The sequence below is a fragment of the Peromyscus eremicus genome, chromosome 7 (genome assembly GCF_949786415.1).
Source record: "Peromyscus eremicus chromosome 7, PerEre_H2_v1, whole genome shotgun sequence".
NCBI classification, from domain to species: domain Eukaryota; kingdom Metazoa; phylum Chordata; class Mammalia; order Rodentia; family Cricetidae; genus Peromyscus; species Peromyscus eremicus.
Window position 1 is genome coordinate 56,832,257 of NC_081422.1, and position 19,831 is coordinate 56,852,087.

At 52.0% G+C, this 19,831-nt stretch overlaps 1 protein-coding gene and 1 pseudogene across 2 annotated transcripts in view; one reads left to right on the forward strand and one right to left on the reverse strand.

Annotated features, from left to right (window-relative positions):
- Nucleotides 1-2,518: 2,518 nt before the first annotated feature.
- On the reverse strand, nucleotides 2,519-7,050 carry LOC131915095 (protein SPT2 homolog; annotated as a pseudogene).
- The window catches only part of Anp32a (acidic nuclear phosphoprotein 32 family member A), a 38,877-nt gene continuing 22,879 nt past the window's right edge, over nucleotides 3,834-19,831 (forward strand). The window contains exon 1 of one of the 2 annotated variants that reach the window (XM_059268054.1): nucleotides 3,834-4,039. In XM_059268054.1, coding sequence (XP_059124037.1) covers nucleotides 3,986-4,039 — 54 coding nt within the window. In that variant the 5' untranslated portion in view covers nucleotides 3,834-3,985. Of the gene's footprint in view, nucleotides 4,040-4,619; nucleotides 4,734-19,831 lie in introns of those variants that run through there. The other variant, XM_059268053.1, reaches the window with a different exon arrangement.

A 19,831-nucleotide genomic window follows, 5' to 3' on the forward strand; every position in this document is an offset into this window, starting at 1 on the left:
TGGGACATAGGCTACCATGCCCGACTTCTTGGAACAGGGTGTTACCATAGCCCAGGCTGCTGCAAATCCACAGTGATCTGCTTCCAGAGTTCTGCTGCTAGTAGAGACAGGCATGAGTCACCATGGCCAGTTTGTTACTTTAAAAAAAAAATGACCTGTAATAACTATTTTTGGTTAACACTGCTTTTTCTCCATGACCAACTCATTAACAAGGTAACTATTCAATCATTAAGACATTTTTTTTTTAAAATAAGTCACCTAGGTTAGCCAGATGGCTCCTTGGGTAAAAGTACCGAGCCTGAAGACCTGACTTCAATCCCTGAGTCCCACATGGTAGGAGAGCGGACTCCTGAACGTTTTCCTCTGATCTCCAGGCACTTGAAGTAGCACATGACCCCCCACCCCAGCCACACAAAAATAAATGTAATATATACTCTTAAAACCCAATGCTTCATTAAGCAATAGAAAATTATAAATAACTTTTCAGATCTTGGACCTCAACATCTTTTGGCTATTCAAATCAAAATGCAGACATCTTCACATTGTTACCATGGGTTTCAAAAAAATAAGTTACTTCTAAAAACTATTTATATGTAAGGACAGAAGAGCACACAAGCAAGCTGGAACCTTTCCACGTCATTGTCTCTGGGATCCGAGCAGCAGAGGCCTGGTGTGAGCGGAAGAGCCTGATGGCCGGGGTCCAGTCTAGATGCTTTGGGCTGAAGAACAAGTTGAACTGTGCATACATTAGCTTGACTCATAAAAACCAAAGGGTCTCCTTCAGAGACTGAACAGGGCTAAGAGCTAAAACCTCAGCAGCCACAGGGTGGGTATTTCTAAAACAGGACTTCTCAACATGTCAGAAGAGCTAAGGAAGCTGGAGAGACGGCTCAGCAGTTAGGAGTACTTGTGGCTCCTGCACAGGACCCAAGTACATGTCCCAGCACCTATATGCCAGTTCACAGGCACCTGTAACTTGAGTTCTAGAGGGATCTAATGTTCTTTTCCAGCCTCCTTGGGCGACTGCGCGCGCGCGTGCGCGTGCGCGCGCGCACACACACACACACACACACACACACACACACACAAAACCTTCAGCTGGGCAGTGGTGGCACATGCCTTTAATCCCCACACTTGGGAAGCAGAGGCAGGCAGATCTCTGATTTTGAGGCCAGCCTGGACTCAAGAGTGAGTTCCAGGATAGCCCAGGCTACACAGTGAAATCCTGTCTTGGAAACATAAAAACAAACACAAAATAAAATAAAACCTTCAAAAAGCAGGGTGCCAGGGACACTCATTGCTCTCATTTTTGAGAAGCGGCTGCTCGTTAGTTTGGGGTGCTTCTTGGTAGCTTCCTTAGAGGAAGGTGCCCTTACTTTGAAAACCACCCCTTTTTGCAGGGGCTCAAAACTTGATTTGCATCTAATTTTTTCTCAGCAGGAATCAAACCCTGTTGCAGACCATCTATCCTTCCTCACCTAAAGCCTGCTGTAGGTTCAGTCCTTATGGGGGAACTGCACCTGTTTCCTGTCCATATAAAAGTTCCTCCAAGAGCCCTCGAGGCGCGGCCTCTTGTGCTACCTTCCTGAAATGCAGATTTATTCGGAGCAGTATTACTACTATAATTACACATTCATTGTGTATATATACCCAAGTCTTACAGGGCAAATGGCTGAGCTGTCTTCCTGTTTCTTAATAAAACCACCAAAGTCCTATTAAAACTTTCTTAGATAAACTACAAGAGAACTTTCTTCCTTCAACATGTACTAGCAAGAGGGCAATACTCAAAGTGCCTTGATATTTAAGCTTCTACATGCCCTGACATCCGGTGAATGATGACATCTTTCAATTTTGTGACACTAAATACAAAAGCTGTTATTCAACATTTGTAAAGGTGTGATGCTCCAGAAATAAGGTACATTTAATACTTCCAGTGATGAGGTAACCTCTTTTTTTTTCTATTATAATTTAGTCTCTAGTACTCTGGTTTCTCTTCAGACCATATGAAATGCCTGCCTTTTCATAACTTTGTTTCTGTATATTCTCCGTGAAGGGTGTGTGAGGGGGTGTGGGTTCCAAGTAGTTCTCTTCTGTCCTTGTCACGTGAGCCCTTTGCTTCTACTTAGCAGAGAATGGGGCACCGCTCTGCTTAGATGGACTCTGAAGGAGTTATTTCTGCAGAAAGGACTCTCTCACAATTCTGCTGTTAGCAGGGACCTCAACTATGGTTCAAAGTTTAAGTAGCAAATGAGCATTTACCATCCCAAAGAATATAAATTTCAAGACTCCTGCTATATAGATTCTGCACACCATACCCTCTAATATATTTGTGATGAAAAGCTATTGCTTTAAAAACGTTACCTATCATATCTGGAAATACCAACCGATTCAATGGCAAAGAGGAGTCCCCTGTGTTTTAGAAGGGAACCAATACAATTGAAAAATTCCAATTACACAGTCTTTGTATAGGTTAACCAAATCTAAAGATAAGAAATGTTAAATGAACAACTTCAAACAATTATGCCATATTCACCCAGATGACGTTTTTATTTCGTACTTCCAGTTACTTAGAATAAATATTTATCGGCTTTCAAATTCATTTATTATTTGATCTAAAAGAATTTACTGAATAAAATGCTCAGTTCCAATGTATTCACAAAGATAAAACTACCTCGGGGTATTTGCGGAAGAACGTAGACGAAGAGAAACAGACACTACGATACAGTTGTGTGGATGACGTTAAACATGTGTCCCTGTTGACAGTCATCCCCGTGATTTGTCCACAGCCACAGATATCCACGCAGTGCATTAGGTCCCAGGGTTGCCCATAGGAAGCTGGAAACCCAGTGGGAACCAAGGCTTTTAAGGTCTCTTAAAAACGCAACGTGGTCGAACAAAAAACAAAACCCAAAGCAACCGAAAGACCTCGATAAGTGTGAACAAAAAACAAAACCCAAAGCAACCGAAAGACCTCGATAAGTGTTCCAGTTAGCGACTCCGTGGCAACTCAGATGTAACCAAACGACTCTGGTGGGCGATTAGAATGAAACGTGCAACGCTCTCTCTCAACAAAACCTATAAAGCCCGTAAATTATGTTCGGCTCTGAGAATCGGCACTTACTAGCACCTTCCTTTCGCATTTTTTAATATTCTATACAGTTCTGCATCCGCGGCCTTTTCATTCAATTATTGCCCTACACAAGGTCTCCGGTGGCTCTCGGGGAATCGCTTCTTTTAAGGCTGCCCTGGCAGGACATCAGAATGCCAAGCCTCTGGGTCGCAATCCTGCCCTCGCTCCTCGGAAGGTGGGAACATCATGCGCTTAGACTTGCTTATTTAATTGCAAGGATGGAAGTAGACCCAGTCCGAAGGGATGCGCTGAGTGGGCAGCCCAGGGTGTGATCTGTCCTTCCTGCGCTCCCAGAATGCGCGCCCTCCCTGGGCCTGGCCGGCGCCCGCGCGCCCCAGGCCTCGTCCGCCCGCCAAGCACCTAGAGGATGCCCCCGCCCCTCCCGCGTCCACGCACCTGCGGCCCCGCCCCCGGCCACGAACCTTCAGGTCCACGCACCTGCCCTGCCTTCCCTCCCGCCCCCCGCGCGCGCAGCCACCAAGCTGCAGCCGCGCTCCTCCTCGGCCGCCCGGGTATCTAAAGGGGTCCGTCTCCGGCACCACAGCCAAATGGCTGAGCCTCCCTGGCCCGCTGCGCAGGCCGCCCATTGGACCCTGCCCCCCGCCGCCGCCGTCACCATTGGCTGGCATCCGGAGCCTCGCCACTCGATTGGCTCGTGCTGCCGCCGCTCCACGCCGGAGCCGCAGGTCCCGCCTTCACGGCGATCAGGTTAGTGTGCGCCGCGGGTGCTGGGGGCTCGAGAACCGAGCGGAGCTGGTTGAGCCTTCAAAGTCCTAAAACGCGCGGCCGTGGGTTCGGGGTTTATTGATTGAATTTCGCTGGCGCAGGATCCTCTGCAGAGAGAGAGCGCGAGAGATGGATATGGACAAACGGATTCATTTAGAGCTGCGGAACAGGACGCCCTCTGATGTGAGCATTTGCCAAAAATATCTCTGTCGGTCCATTCTCCTACTTTGTGTTATGTGTGCGTGTGTGTTTGGGGGCAAGGCACTTTTTTTTATGGAAGGGGGTCCGGGGTGGTGTAGGGCTTGGGGTCGGACTGCAAATGAATTGCAAGGTTGGATTGGGGGGGGGGTTTGCAATGCCATCGGAGCATGTTCTGGCCACCGCCGCCGCTGCCCTTGGTGTGTGACTACCTGTGCGTGTGCTCCCGCGTGTGCGGGTATGGGTGCGAGGGTGTGCGTGCGAGTGTGCACCCAGCTGGGGGCCGGCGGGGCGCACGCGTTCGGGTCGGAGGGAACGCGGCGATCTCACCCTCGTCCGAGCTCTCAGCTCCCACGACTCGCGTCTGGATGGAAAAGATGATCGAGGGGAGGAGATGGGCTGCCTCCTGGATTAAACAACAAAAAGGGGGTGTTATATTTTAGAAACGTACCCCCCTTTCCGCCCCCTCCCGCGCCTGCCCCCTCCCTTTGCCGTCTCTCTTTCGCTCGCTCGTTCTCTCGCACACAATAAGTTTTGGGATTCGCGGGTCCGGTTTAGTTTCTGATCAATGTGGCCCAAGGCCCCCGGGGAGAGCGCGTGGGGACCCGGCTGCTGCGGAGTTGGGAGATGGCTCGAGTTTAAAGCGCGTCTTCGTTTCTCTGCGGGGATGAGGCGAGAGGTGGGGAGCCATATTTGTAACTTTGTCGTGTTCGTGAACGCGCCCTTTCTCTCCCTCCCTCCCTTTCTCTGCCTGCCTTCCTTCTTCTCCTTTCTCTCTCACTCTTTCCACCCCACCTTTGGGCCAGATGCTGTCTTTTCTCCCTTCTTCCTCGCGGAAAGGGGGGGGGGGTTACCTTAGAAGGAGGGGGAGGGATTGTGGAGTGTGCAAATGCTCAGATAATCCTCACGCCTCCCCAACCACGAGCGTTCGCTAGTGTAAGTTGCCCGAAGGCTGCGTCCCGGTGAGCCCCTGGCCCCCGGCTTCCTCCCCAGATGCCAGCCTTGGCACCCTGATGCCCCATCGGCACCAGCTACCCCACCTCCGGGTCCCTGCTTCTCCCGGGGTGGGCTCCCTGGCAGCCATTCGGCTCCTGGTTAATAAATGGGCACGGGAAACTTTATCAGGACCCGAGGTGCCCAGAGCTGGTGCTGCTGTGGGGACTGGCCCGGTCTACATTCTTGCGGGCACGGCTGGCACGCAGCTCTGGGATGGGCAGTTCGTCTGGCCGTCGCCGTTATGGATTGGGCAGCGGCGGGAGTATGGCAGGAGGAAACTTACACCGGTGGGAACAGGCAGGCTGGGCGCGAGCCCACTGCTAGGGGAAGTGAGGGTGGGTGGGTGACTCGAACGCTCCTGTTTATTTTTGTCTCCCTCTCGCTTTCACACACTCGTGTTGTCCTACGAGTTGGCCCATCCGAGAGACCCTAGGGTCTGGGGTGGAAACCCTGGCCGACTTCCCCTCAAGGCCCGATCGTGGGGAGAAGGGTCTCGCGGGCGGGAAGATCCCAGGTCTAGCTTAGGTGTCTGGGGTTCGGGCGAGTTGGGGGCTCGCGCAGCACGTTGCGCTGACCTGTCGCCCCCCAGTCACTTGGCCCCTCGAATCCTGACAAAGGCAGGCCTCGTTTCCTCTTTTCCCCTAGTTCCTCCCTCCAAACCTGAGTAAGACTTTTGAAAACAAGCTCCTTTTCTGCCGTCCGCCCATCCTCACGCAGCTGTGCACTGGAGACGTGCTACAGCCTTATGGCGCGCAGGGCGGGGAGGAGGGGGCGCCGCCGGCAGCAGGACTTGCCGCGGGGCTACCGGGTTCGGCCGGTGGCGTCCCGACCCAGTCCCCGTGCCGGATCCCGGGGGTGGAGGGGGCTGGGTGTGGTGCTGGGGGAGGGGGCCGGACGCGGGCTTCCCGCGTACTTTCCGGAAGACCCCTGTACGTAGTTGGGGGGCTCCGGGGTCGCCGCGAGTAGGTGCGCATAAGCGCTGGGCCGGCCCGAGCGATCCACAGTACTAGCCAACCCGGAGCGAAACGGAAAGCGGGTCGAACCGGCTCTTTAAACTTCCCCGAGTGTGTGCGCTGGGGGAGGGGCGGGCGCTCTGGGCTGGGCGCGATTTCTCACGCTTCGCCCCCTCGCCGTGAGTCCGCGGCCCACTCGCCGGCCCCGGGGCTCCCGGCGGGGTGGGGCGCGCGGGTGGCGGGGGAGGGGGCACTTGCTGCGCATGGGGGAGGGGAGGGCAGAAAGCTCTCGAAAGAGGGACAAAAGGGGTGGGGGAGGAGGAACTGGCTTTTTTTGTTGTTGTTTTTCTGGTTTTTTGTTTTTTCAAATAAACGTTTTTGGGAAACAGATCGTTCCGGGGAGCCTCCCTCCCCACAGCCCCGTCCCCCCGCCGCCCCCACGCACCCACCTTCTGCAACCTCTCTCCCAAGTCGCATCTCGGGGACTGGTGGCCGCGACGCCGCCGAACTAGGACGAGCAGCCATGTTTCCCGGGGCGCCGGCGGCCCGCCCCTCCCCCACGGCGGCCGCGGACCCGGCTCGGCGGGGACCCGGGTGCCCAGCGGAGGGGACCCGGGCGCGCACAGGCGCAGCAGAAGCTCGGCGGCGCGGGCCTGGGGATTGGGTCTAGAGAGGGCGAGGCGGCCCGGGGGCTCTCGACCGGCTCGGACCTGCGGGCCCCTGTCCTCGTCATTTGCACTGCTAGGCCGGCGGGAGACCCAGCCCCAGGGTGCCTGGCATTCTCGGGGTGCAGGGGCGGCCGTCCCCGGCTCTACGCCGGTGGCTCGCCTGTCGGGCACCGAGCTGCCATTTTGTCACCGTGGCTGTTGTCGTGCTTGGGGGGGCGAGAGGCTTACGCCATCGCCCCGACGGCCGCCCTCCAGCGAGGTGGCTTCTGGGGGAGCTGGCCCCAGGGGCACCCCCACCCCACTTTTGCATTCGGTCTTACGGGGGCTCCCACCCCGCGCCCGGGGTCCGAGGATCCCGAAGCTATCGAAGCCCTGAGAAGGTGACGGTCTCCTTAGCGAGCGCCCCCCCCCCTCCTCGACTCCCTGCCTCCTCTCCCCCCCCCCCCCCCCCGCCCTCTGCTCGGTTTTCCGCGGTGGCTCCCGCTGCGCTCTGCACGTAGTGAAAGGTGGCCTTGAAGGCGAAGCGATTGCTCTGGTGTTTGCGCCTTCGGCGGAAATGATAGGGTGGTGTTTGGGGGGTGGGGGTGAAACTGGAGGGCGGGAGGGGCTCAGGCTCGTCAGTCTAGTGGCCCTAACTGAAGTCGAGGGCGTCGGCCTCCTACCCGGGAGGGACAAGTTGTTGGGATGCGCTGGGGAAACGCCCTCCGGGGCTGGGCTCTCTGGAAAGGTTGGTCGAGTTTCAGGTGGGTGTCGCAGCACCCTGCAGGCTGGGGAAGCTCTCTCGCTATTTATCCTTTGCCTCCCCCCCCCCCCCGCTTTTTTTTTTCTTTTTGTTTTGGTGGGGAAGGTAGCTAACTACATACTAACCGCCACCCTAAACCGAAAGAGAAATAGGACTTTCCTTTAAAAAAAAGAAAGAAAAGTAAACTGTCTTTTTGTGTTGACTTAAGACTCAGGCAATTTGTTCCCGATGCTGGTCCGGATGTGGGACTCAAGCGTGTGGTAGGCACCTCCCTGGCTGTAGGCTGGTGTCTGCATGCAGAGACTAACTTCCATGGAAGTGGCCGGCAAAGGCTGCCATCCGAGCCAGCTTCTTCTACTTTGACCTCTGGAATGCATTGCGTGTTTTTTTTTTCCAGGCTGACTTACTGCCTAATTGGGTTCAAGTGGCTCGGTATTTGCTCCAATTTATGCAAGCCAAGCGGAGATTCAGGAGCAGAGAACTGAGTGAGACCTTGGTGTGGTGGGGATCAGTTGAGTCTTGTGACTGGCGGCCCAGGCTGCTTGTTTTGAATCTGAAGTTCCATGGTGAATCTGAAGCCACACAGACCTGGGTTTGAAATTCACCAGCTACACGGAGGTGGGGTCCTAACCTGTGGTTTGGGACAGGTTAACTCAGTTTGTCTCCAAAGCTTTGCACATATGTCCTGTAAGATGGGGACGGTGCTGCTTTCTCAGTAAGTGACAAAAATGGTTCGATTTGGCCCTTAGCAGGTGCATCGTTTAGTCTCAGATGCTGGGGAATGGTGAGGGATAACTTAAGGCGTCCTGGAGGTTTAAAATAACTAACAACTCCAACAATAATAGCGGATGCTTACATAGCCTCTTACTGTGTCTGGCATGTTGCTAAGTGGATTACACACATCAGTTAATTTATCCTCACAAGGGCACTGTGTTAAGGACGGTTGTTATTCTTATAGTAAATGTAAGGAAATTGAGGCAGAGCTCCAGGTCACTGCCAGTGCAGGACCCAGATTCTAACTCCTCGGACAGACTCAGCTTCTGTACTGCCTTGAAGCACCAGGACTAGTTAGTTGTATTTTTGTAAAGCACCATGGGGAAGGGCTTTTTTCTCCTTCAGCCTTGGAGTTATGCCACCTTATTAGCGAGAGGGTGGGTTTGGGTTTGTTGGTATTGCGGACATTGAAACAAAGCATGGCTTCCTGTTGAAGCTTTAGATGGGGTCAGATGGGCAGGGTGGGTAGGCATTTTAAGGGGAAGCCTTACCTTGGTTTCGAATATAAATGTATATCGTTTTAAGGTGAGATGAATCTGGCCTCTTAGATGTTGGGACACACTTTTGGGGTAATGAGAAGACAAGCAGGAGCCATTCTTAGCTAGTGCATGTTTGGGGTCTTAGCTATAATGCATTTCCTGTTTTTATTTGTCTTTTCTCCAGAAGGAACAAAAATTCTGGACAGACTAGGCAGGCTCTTGGTGTTGGGGTGTAGCATGCTAATAACACTGCCAAGAGCGAGCCACTTGCCTGACCCTGCCCGCCATTCCTTAGGAACTGCGAGGCAGGAGGGACACACTCCCGCTGTGAGGATGGGTCACCTAGGGCTCAAAGTCAACCTCAGAGGCCATCCGTGTGGACAGTAGAGAACGGAGGTTCTGTGGCTGTGTAGTTCACTAAAGCCCAAACATGACCTATATTACCAGCTCCCCAGGGGAGCGGGTGAAATGCAGATTCTTGGGCTCCACCCCCGGGTCTAGGTTTACTGCCATGTCACTGAGCTGCAGCTAAGTGGCTTGTCTAAGCCACATGAGTTGAAAACAGTTTGTATGTCTGAACACTGAGGGATTTGATGTGGGACACCAACCTTTGATTCCTCCTCCCTACAAACTGCACCTGTCACTTTAACAGACTTGTATTGCCAGGGGGAAAAAAAACTGTACCCGTTATATTTTGAACTTGATCAATAAAAGAATTACAGGGATGTGTGTATCTTTTTGTCGTAAAAGCACCTGTGTTGAGTTCTCAATTTTGCTTCTTGGTGAAGTTTACTACCTGGAAGGTTTGTTCATCTCTGTTTAGCAGGCTAGGGGAGGTTCCTGGGGTCTTGTGCTTTGATTTTTTTAGGTATGTGGCAAGTCCTACATTTGATGGTGCATTGTGGATTTTCCAAGACCTTCTGTATATACCTTTAAGCTGGTTGGATCCTCACAGAACTGAGCCCCAGCTCACCAGCCCCCGGAGGAAGTTGTTCTCATTCCTGGCTCCCTGTGGAGCAACCCTCTACCTCAGAGGTAGAGGAGAACTTTAAACCACCAGATTCCAGGCTTTGAGGCCTACTGAAGGCAAAGCTGCTCTGTACTCAGTGGCTGGCGGCAGGATCAGCACAGATCACTGAAAACCCCAGGTCACCCCTGGCACCTCCATCTCAGGCCTGCTGCTCCTCTACCGTGCTTGCTTCCTGGGGAGACAACCCACAGCAAAGCAAGATGGCTTTGGGTTCAAAACCCTTGTCCAACTGCAGCTTCTTAATGCCTGGGCTACTGAGCAGGAGTGAGTGGAAGGTGACATTCCTGACAGTAGTTTCAGACCCTGTCCCCTCTTGGCTGGGGACACATCAGCAGCCTCTCAAGGTGACTTCCTTGGGACTCCTGCAGTTAGCCATTCTTCCTATTACCGCGTAGTGGGAAAGGTGCCTGACTTGCTTCTAACTCACCATGCTGAAGGCCTGGGTGATGTTTACATCAGCTGTCTGCTCACCCCTCTTCCCTCTACTCTGGAGCCCAGAGCGCATTGCTGAGTGGCTGTGATTGGCGTCTGATGCAATGAACTTGGTCCAGCGTTCTGGCCTGAATTCTGACTTGGGGACTTTCCCTTTTGGACTCTTACCTCCTAGTACCACTCTCCATCAGTGCCCAGCACTTGCTTCCCATGGACAGGTCTAGAACCACGAACTTGACTTATATCACATTGGAATATAATTATACAACGAATACTGAACACCCAGCGTGTTTGAGTGAAAGAAAGGGCTTCTGGCTGGAACAGAGGTAGTTACTCAGAACATCTCATTTAATAAAATCTGCTGAAGCCACATGAGCACATGGCCTTCATCCACCTTCCCAGACACGGAAACAGACTCCTTGTATAGAACCAATTGTCTAGATGATACTAGTGTCTTCATTCTGTGTGTCAAGCCGTGTCCTCTGCCATGCCCCACAGCACTGGGGTGAGGGGTGGGGCCTCAAACTGATTTTGTTTGAGCTCCATGCTGTGCAACTCCCCCATCCCCATTCTACCATTTTCTTTACCAAACTGGCTCCAGGCAGCAGGTTTAAGAGATGACCCCCTACTCTACTAATTCCTTACTCTGGTGTATTTGCATTTTGAGAGTCTTTCTTAGTGAGGAAATTATTGAAAACTATTAGAGACTTGGATGCACTCCTCAGCTTTGTCATTAACTGGAGTTGGACAAGTGGTTCAGCTTCTGTTTCGCCATCTAAAAGTGAAGGGGTGCGTGTTTAGGGCTGGGGGTGTATGTAATTTGCTTACTAGAGTACCTGGCTGGAATAGACAGATCTCTAGGTTCTATTTTCCCTACTGCATAAACCAGATGTAATCCCAGCACTCAACTGCAAGCCCGGCACTTCAAGGGTGGAGGCTGGAGAATCAGAAGCTGAAGGTCATCCTCAACTACATGCTGAGTTCAAGGTTAGCCTGTGCTACATAAGACCCTGTCCAAATAAATAACGTGGGGGTGCTGAATTAGTTCAGTGGTATTCAGACTTTTTGAGCCCACTAGTAACATGATACGTACTGTTGCCCAGCACATAATGTATATATATATACATACATAATACATACATATTTTTAAAATACACTTGATTCAATGAGAAGAAAATACGCTAGTTTAGACTCAAGTTGATTTCACTCTATTACTGTTTGAAAAATTAAAAGTTGGATATTAAAATTCCTTTGGCCGTCTTGTGGTTTGGGTTTGGGAACAGAGCGTATATTTTCTCTGCAGTGAGGCAACAGCACTTTTCTCAATTTCCTAACAACCCAGTGCTGGTCCCCGAGCCCCCAGCTGCTCAGGTTACTCTTGTCTATTGTCTACCCCCGGACAACTTCAAGGTAAAAGTAGCCATTAGCTTAAGTGCCTATCCTAGATGGGTGCCTGCCAGAGTTATTGGCTATGCCAATGCTCTTTGCTGCCATGTCGCCTAGCCCTTCTTTATGCCGTACACCAGGAAGGGCACCCACACTTTCTTTGACTGAGTCAAGGTTTTAGAGAAGGGTGCCTGGTCTGTGCCCATCTCTGCCCTGCCCCTCCCCTCACAGTGCCTAGCAGTCTCTAAGTGAGGCTGCCATAGTGCCTACCAACAGTCTCAGGCACCGTAAGCACTACTGCTGCCATGCTGTGTGGTGGCTGGCAGTCACTTAAAAAAAAAAAGAGGGCTCAGTGGTAAAGCACTTGCCACACTACCTTGACCTGAGTTCAGATTCTCCACCCACATAAAAGCTGGAGATGTGGAGGTGTTGACATCTGTAATCCAGGGCTCCAGAGAGGTGGAAACAAGACCAACTCTGGAAGCTTGCTATATGCAACAGAAAAAGAGTAGACTCTTGTCTCAAACGAGGTGGAATTCAAGGACCAGCACCTGTGGTTGTCCCCTGGGTACACTGCGTGCGCGCGCGCGCGCGCGCGCACACACACACAGAGAGGCAGGAAAGAGGAGCAGCTTACTTTAAAGTAAGTAGTACTTGTTTGTGTAGGGAAAGAAGTTAGAATCTGGAGATGCCAACTTGCCAGAAGGAGCAGTTGAGTAGCCGCTGCGGACCCCAGGACCCACCGTAGGTCCAGGAGCAGCTGCAGCATCGCAGTGCAGCCCAGCCCAGCCCAGCCCTCAACCCTCAACCCTCAGCCCTCAGCCCTGCACTGCCTTCCCACCATCCTTTCTGTAGAGGGGGATGTGCATGCTCAGCCCTCTCTGGGCAGCGCCTTTCCTCACGGCACAGTGAGAAAAGTGTGAAGCAGCGTCCTCTCAGATTGCCTCCTGCTCCTCCTATCCCGAGACAGCTTCCTCAAGAAAAGCCAGTCTCCTGGTTTCCTAAGCAGTCCTCTGCAGTTCCTCCCTGGTGTGTGTGTATGTGTGTCTGTGTGTGTGTCTGTCTGTCTGTGTGCAAATGCATGTATGCCATGCTCCTGGAGATCAAAGGACAATTGGAGTTGCTTCTGTCCTTCCACTGTGTGGGTTCTGGGAATTAAACAGTCGGGGTGGCAGCCGACACCTTTATTCACCTGCTGAGCCATCTCTCCCGATTGCTCTCTCTCTCTCTAGATTCTTTTCTAGCTGAGGCTACTTCTGTGGTTGGTCTTAGAGCACTGGACCTGGACAGGGGCAGCGCTCCGGAGACTGAGACAGGAGGATCACAGAGCCAGCCTGTGCTACACAGTCAAGAACTTGACTCAAACAAAACACACCACCAGGCCCCTTGATTGATTGAGCTGTGTAGTTTGCCGTCTCCTGTCCTCCAGATTACTGTAACTGCATTTACCATCCCTGTCTCCTCTCTGAGGAGCTTTGCTTCCTGGATATAGCTCTGAGGCCCTTTCTTTCTTTTCTCCCATGACTCTTGCAGTGTTTGAAGTCCTAGACGTTTGTGAATATATCATTAGTCTTTCTGGACATGTCCTTTATGGCTCTGGCCACTTCTCAAGTTTCTAACATGTTAAACTCAGGCGAATGTGGGACCTGGGCCCCCTCTCCTCTCCGCCCTTCCTTAGGACATCTTGCGCATTGATACCTGCAGACACTTGAGTGCCTGCGCTGTGATATCTCCCTCTTAGCCACACGCCAGCTGGGTCCCCAGCAGCACCCTGCACTCAAGTCCAAAGGGAACCCAGACCTCTGTACCCTGCCTGCCCACCCCTCTTTTCCATCCACCACATGTCCTGTTTACAACACTGTCTTCTTACTCTATCCCGGTTGGCCTCTCCACCACACAGTTCTGGTCTCTTGGAAGCCAGGCTTCCAGCTTCAGATGACATGGTTTGGTTTGGTTTTGCCATCCTGTGTGTGAAATTCATCACTGGGATAAAGTCTAAAAATCCTTAGTACGATCAACAAGGTCCTCGCGCTTCACCCCGCGCTGGCCTTTTAACTGGTCTTTACCCTCCCTTGGGCTTCTAGCACTTCCCCCCCTCCATTCGAATTCAAACTACTCCCGCCACAGTTTGTAGCTAATTCTCCCCTCCCCTTCCTTCCGGGGAGGGTCTAGGTCAGATTTCTTTTGTTGTAAAACTTTCCTAGGATTTCCCCTGTAATTGCACATTCCTGGCCCCATTAATTAGCATCTCTTTCCCTTGGGGAAAGCCAGTGTGCTTTAAGGGGCCTGGGTTTCCTTCACCCCGGGGTCTCCCCAGAGCTCTGCAGTGTACCCATACTTGGCAAGCAGGCATTCTAGTGTTGGAGTGAGGGCCTTGCAGTATTTACATGGACCGGTTTCTTCTTAACCCCAACTGTCTGCCAGGCAGGAGCTGGAAGCCCTGCTGATGGTCAGAAGTTTCTGATTGAGGTGCCTTGGCGTGGGTGATGTGCGGTCTCTCAGCACGTCAGTGGGCTTTCAGTTGTTTTTTTTTTTTCCCCAATATTTTAGGAATAAAAAAAATTAGAATCCAAACCTAGACACTGTTTTTATTTTTTATTTATTTTTTTTAGCTAGGCTCTCACTGTGGTAGTCCAAGATAGCCCCCAATTTGTGGTCCTTCTGCCTCAGCTTTGGAAATGCTGGGGTTATAGGTGTATACCACTGTACACGCTGCTCCTTCCCCTTTTCCAAGACATGGTGACCTTGCTGTGTTGCCAATGGCTGTCCTTGAGTCCATGGATTGATTCATCATGCCCCTGCCTCAGCCTACCAAAGTAGCTGTGACGATAGGTGTGTGCCACTGCACCCAACTACTTTTCTGTCTTTTAATTATGGATTGTTTACATAGAAGCATGCATTAAGTACCTCAGAGAACAAAAAAGAAGGAGACATTTAGAAAATCTAAAAAGTAGCACTATTTCTTCCCTGCGCCAAGTGGATTATCCTGGACAGTTCATCTAAGAGTTAGTGTCCAAAATAATTTCTCTCTGACTTCCTTCCTTTTTCAAACTTACTTTATGTGCGTTGGTGTGAAGGTGTCAGATCCCCAGGAACTGGAGTTGCAGACAGTTGTGAGCCACCATGTGGTTGCTGAGAATTGAACCGGGGACCCTCTGGAAGAGCAGCCAGTGCTCCTAACCGCCGAGCCATCTCTCCAGCCCCCTTTCTTTTTCTTTTTTTCTTAAGACAGGGTCTCACTGTGTAGTCGTGGCTGGTCTGGAACTCTCCGAGATTTACCTGCCTTTGCCATCTAAGTGCTGTGATTAAACGTTTGTGCCACCACATCTGGCTTGCTTCTTTATTTTTAACTTGGTTATAAAAGTCCATGCTGTAAAAGAAGTGCCCATACCATGCCAGACGTTGTCTATGTGCTGATCTTCCCAGCCCTGGCATGGGGGGCATGGTGAAGGACAGTCACAGTGCCCACTAGTAAGCCAGCCTGCTTAAGGTACCCAGCTTACCAAAGACCATGGCAGCTTGATCGATTAGTCTGTGTGTGCACAGATCTACCAGATTCATTCTGATTCTCCTGAGGGTCCCAAAGGGATATGCCCTGGGTTTTCCCTACAGATAGCCTGAGAAGCCAGGAGTGGGCATAGTGAGAGGATCTCATTCCCATATACCAAACGACTCGGCCAGTGGGTACCTGGGTGATTTTCTCTTGCTTTTCTTTGTCTAAGAATACCACCAGGGAAGGACCTGCAGTAGGCTGCAGTAGGCTGGGAGATCGGCAATGGGAAGGAAGAATGAGGTTCAGATGGCTGGTGTGTGTGCCTGCCAGTGCTGTGTGAGGCTGCAGCAGAGACCCAGACCTGGATTTCTCCACTCAGCTGCCTCTCTGCAAAAGCCATGAGGACTGTGGAGGGGGAAAGGGGACTGGCAGGGTGGAGGCAAGAATCTGTTATCGTAAATTTAGAGGGAGCAGACATCTGGGGGATGGACTCAGCCCCACTCACTCTAACCAGCTCGCTATCACCTTACCCTGACCTTACAGGAGGCCAACATGGTGTGATTGTGACGAAAAGTAAGAGAGGACCCCACCGTCCTATTCCCTGTCCATCAGCCATGTCCAAAGCACCGGCGTCAGAATAAGGCTGGGTTCCCCCAAGCCATTCGCACGGCAAACTTAGTTAATTGCATTCTGTTCCTGTGTCTTGGGTGGCTTGGGTGGGGCAGAGGGTGTGGGAGGACTAGATTGCAGAGAGTGCTGATGCCTATGTCTTGCGGCGGAGCTTGGGTGATAGACAGGAGGAAAGAGTGTGGCTAGTGACTCAGACTGCAGCCTCATCTGGGCACCAGAACTACCAGGGGAGTATCTGAGGAACTTCCCAGGCTCTACCCCAACTGCCGAAGCTGTCTCTGGGTGGTACCCGAAGGCATGTATTTTTAGAAAGCTCTAGGGGGTACCTGAAGGCACAGTTGGGTATAGCCACATTGAAGCAGGGTGCAAAACTTTCCCAGTAGATAGGGAGACGCATGTTAAATGGAAGTAAAAGAGGAGAACAGAACTAAAGAATGGTCCGCGCTTTAATGTGCTGGGATGCAAGGACCCATTTCTTGGCCTGTGTCTCTCTCCCCATCCCCACCATGCATTCATGCCAAATTTAAACATGCCCGCGTTCTGCCTACCACACTGGGGGGTTTACGAACCTGTGTCCCACGAGGCTGATGTCCCACGAGGTCATACTAGAGGACGACCAAGAGTGGATCCTGGGGCCTGGGGAGATGGTTGGTGAAAAGCCCGTCATGCAAGCATGAGGGGAAACAGGAGGATCCTTGAGCTCATTGGCTGGCCAGCCCAACCTAGTCAGTGAGCGCCAGATTCAGTGAGAGACCCTGCCTCAGAAAACTAGATGGAGAGTAACTGAGGAAGAAAGACGTCAGATGTTGATCCACACAAACATGGGCACACAGCACTCAGGGACTTGGTCACTCCTTAGTCCCAGAGGCATGAAAGAGCCAATGGGCCTTCGGTAGGAAAGCGTGGCCACTGGGTCCAGGCAGTCGGGTGTAGGAGGCAGTATTTTGATAATACCAGCAGGTCGCTTCCGGGCCTCAGGTACTATCGCTGTAAAGTGGCAAATAACAGCCATGCCTTTTTCTAGGGTCTGTGTCCAGAATGGAAAGAGGATGGTTTGCACCGGGTATGTGAGGCAGAGCCTGAGGGCTAGATTCTCCCCGAGAGGTGAAGGCGCTGTTCGGGGAGCCAGCCGAGCTGAAGAAGGCTGTTGCTATGTGTGGTAGGGGAGCTTCAAAAGCAGATGGGAGACCTGAGAAAAGGAAAGAGCCTCTGGCTTGTGTGGAGGTGGACTGTAGGGACGAAGGCAGCTTCAGGCATGCTCTGCTCTGGGACTCTGGGGGATGAGGCTGCCTGACTGGCCTTTTCTATACAAGCTGCCCCAGGGCGCCAGCCCTTCTGCTTCACCACAGAGCTTTGGGCTGCTGCTTCTCATCCTTTATCTTTCAAACAGTTCCCCAGAGGTCCCTTCCCCAGGAAGTCCTACTGCACCTACTGGAGGGAGGGAACCCTCTGCCTCTGCCCAGGTGGCATCCAGGATGTGAGGCCGTGCACGGTCTGTCTCCCCAGTGGACTCCCATAACACTTCATGGAGTGTGCTGTTGTTCATCTGGTCAGTGCTTCTCTGTACATTTGCCAGGGAGCATACTGAGGGTGTTCGGGGTCCATTGTGACGTCCCGCAGCTGGAACAGGGAGGTTCCCTGGTGACAGATGCTTCTCAGCCTCCTGCCCAACTGCCTGTGGGAAGGGGCCCCATCCACATGCAGGACTGGGAGCCGGCCTTCCTCTACCGCAGGTCTCCCCTTGCCATGAGGATTGGACATTGCCTAAGGTAGTGGGCTGTCAGTGTGCCTGGGAGGCCTGGGAAGCTTCTGCAGAGGCTGGCCTGCAGCCATGGCAAGCAGCTCCACTCCTGAACACCATCTAGTTTGTGGCTCTGTTGGCAGACACGCTCGTATATATCTTGAGTGAATGCTGGTGTATCTGTTCTTCGGGGTGCGTCCATGAGTCTGGGGCAGTTCCTGGAGCGACACTCTAGGCTGCTGTTTGGGATGGGGTGTCAGGAGCCCAATTGGAATGCAGGCTATCCTCTTGGAAGGATACTGGGTTCGGGGCACATGTTTGTTTTCTGGGAGCATCCAGGGACTTTCTACTCCAGTGGCCAGTGTGGTCATTGTCAGGAGTGGCACAGGACAAGTTCACGTGTGCCCCTGAGTTTGACCAGTGGTCCTTAAACCCTGGCCAGGTTAAATCTTGGTCTTGGACATAGAGTGGGGAGACCCTCTGCACCAGCACACAGACCTGTATTCCCTGAACGCATTAGCTCCATGAGGGTTATGGGCATGGATGTCTCGGTGGCAAGCAGCCCCTAACCGGCTGATATCTGATGTTATATGTAGTTATACAACCAGTTATATGCAGCTTACCTGGCATTTCCCAGATGGCAAACAGTAGTGCAGGGCTAGAATCCCATCTCCCCTCTGACGACCGCTCCCTCTGTCCCCCAGCCTTGGCTGCTTCCATTCTTTCTTTCAGAGACTGAACACCTGCTGTCTACTGGGTATATTGCAGATTTCCTACATACGACAGTTAAGCAGACCGTCACATCACCTGTTGTGCCCACACAGCCCTCCCTTCATGGGGAGTTAGCTAATAAACCACCAGCAAAGGCTATGTGCCTTGAAAATGAAGCTGTTGTCCAGGAGGGCTTCTTGGAGGAGGTGACATTTGAGTGGACAGCATAATAACCTCTGCTGGATTTGTAGCTTAATTAAACTCCAGCTAGTCAGAAATGTCTTTACTGTCATCTCCCAAAGAACACCCGAGACCCCAGGAAAATAAGATGTGAATATAATCTTATACCTATAATACAGAGCGTGGGGGGCTGAGGCAAGATTAAGGCCTGGATGGATCACAGAGTGAGTTCCAGGCTAACCTGGGCAACTTGGTGATACTCTTGTGTTAATTAAAAGGTAAAAAGAGAGCCAGGATGTAGCTCGGTGGCAGAGTTCTTGCCTAGCATGCATAGAACCCTGGGTTCAGTTCACGGTACTATACAAGACTGGGTTGGGTGGTGTGTGTCTGTAATTCCAGCACTTGGGAGACTGAGGCAAGAGGATGAGGAGTTCAAGGAGGCAGGGGGAAGGGGGGGGACAGATGAACACAGTGGGGTGATCTAAATGAACGGGTACAAAAGTAGACAATGACTGATGTCCTGGCTGGCCAGCATTGTGCTCCCAGCAGCTCTAGGCAGGACCTTGTTGTCCCAGAATGTCTTGTTATCCGCTTGGGGCTTCTGCCTTGAGTGATCTGAACTTTGAAATGCATTTGTTAATTTACCTTTTCAGCTGTGGCTGGGTGTGTTGGAGGGAGTGGACTATGACCACCTCTGTCTGTGTCTGGCAGCCATCCTTCCAGGCAAGACTAACTACTTTTCAGTAGTCTTTCTCTGTCTGGACGGAAATTCCACCCATTGTGGTAACCTGGTCTGTCTGTCTGTCTTTTTTTTCTTTTTCTTTTCTTTGAGACAGACAGGGTTTCTCTGTGTAGCCTTGGGTGTCTTGTAGACCTGACCTTGAACTCACAGAGATCCGCCTGCCTCTGTCTATTGAGTGCTGGGATTAAAGGCATGCACCACCAGACCCAGCTCTACCCTGGTGTTACAGTGGATCTGGAGAAGACCCATCACTATTCTCTGGATTGTGCCTACACCTTCCCTGCCTTTACACCCATGAGTTGAGGCCCAGGTGCTTTGGAGTGGACTGGATAGAACTCTGTACTGCCCTTAGTCTGCACGTGGATGCAGGTTCCTAGTGCCCCTTGCCCTGGTATTTGTGGGGAGAGAACTTGACCAGCTTGTCCCAAGGGCCAGGGTGAATCACCTTGGGCCACTGGATTTTACTCAGAGAATTTGAAAGGAGCTTCTGGCTCCATCCAGTGGGGCTTCCTGGTGTTTGTGGTGTTCCATAATACTATGCTGCTGTCCTCTGAGCTTTTAAAAGGAAGCGACTTGGTGCTACACAGTGAGGAACAGTAATGTGAGTCTTTTAAATTGTGTTTTGTGTGCTCGGTACTGTTTTACGCCTGTGTGCCAGATGCCTTGTTTAAACTACAGAAGTGCTACAAAGTAGTTAAGATTGTTCCCTGGTAGGAGGTGAGGGGATGAGGCTACCGAGGCTGCTGCAGAGAGTACTTGATCAAGGTCATGGCTCCTGGGGAGCTGTCCTGGGTGCACAGCCAGGTCAACTTCAGAGCTG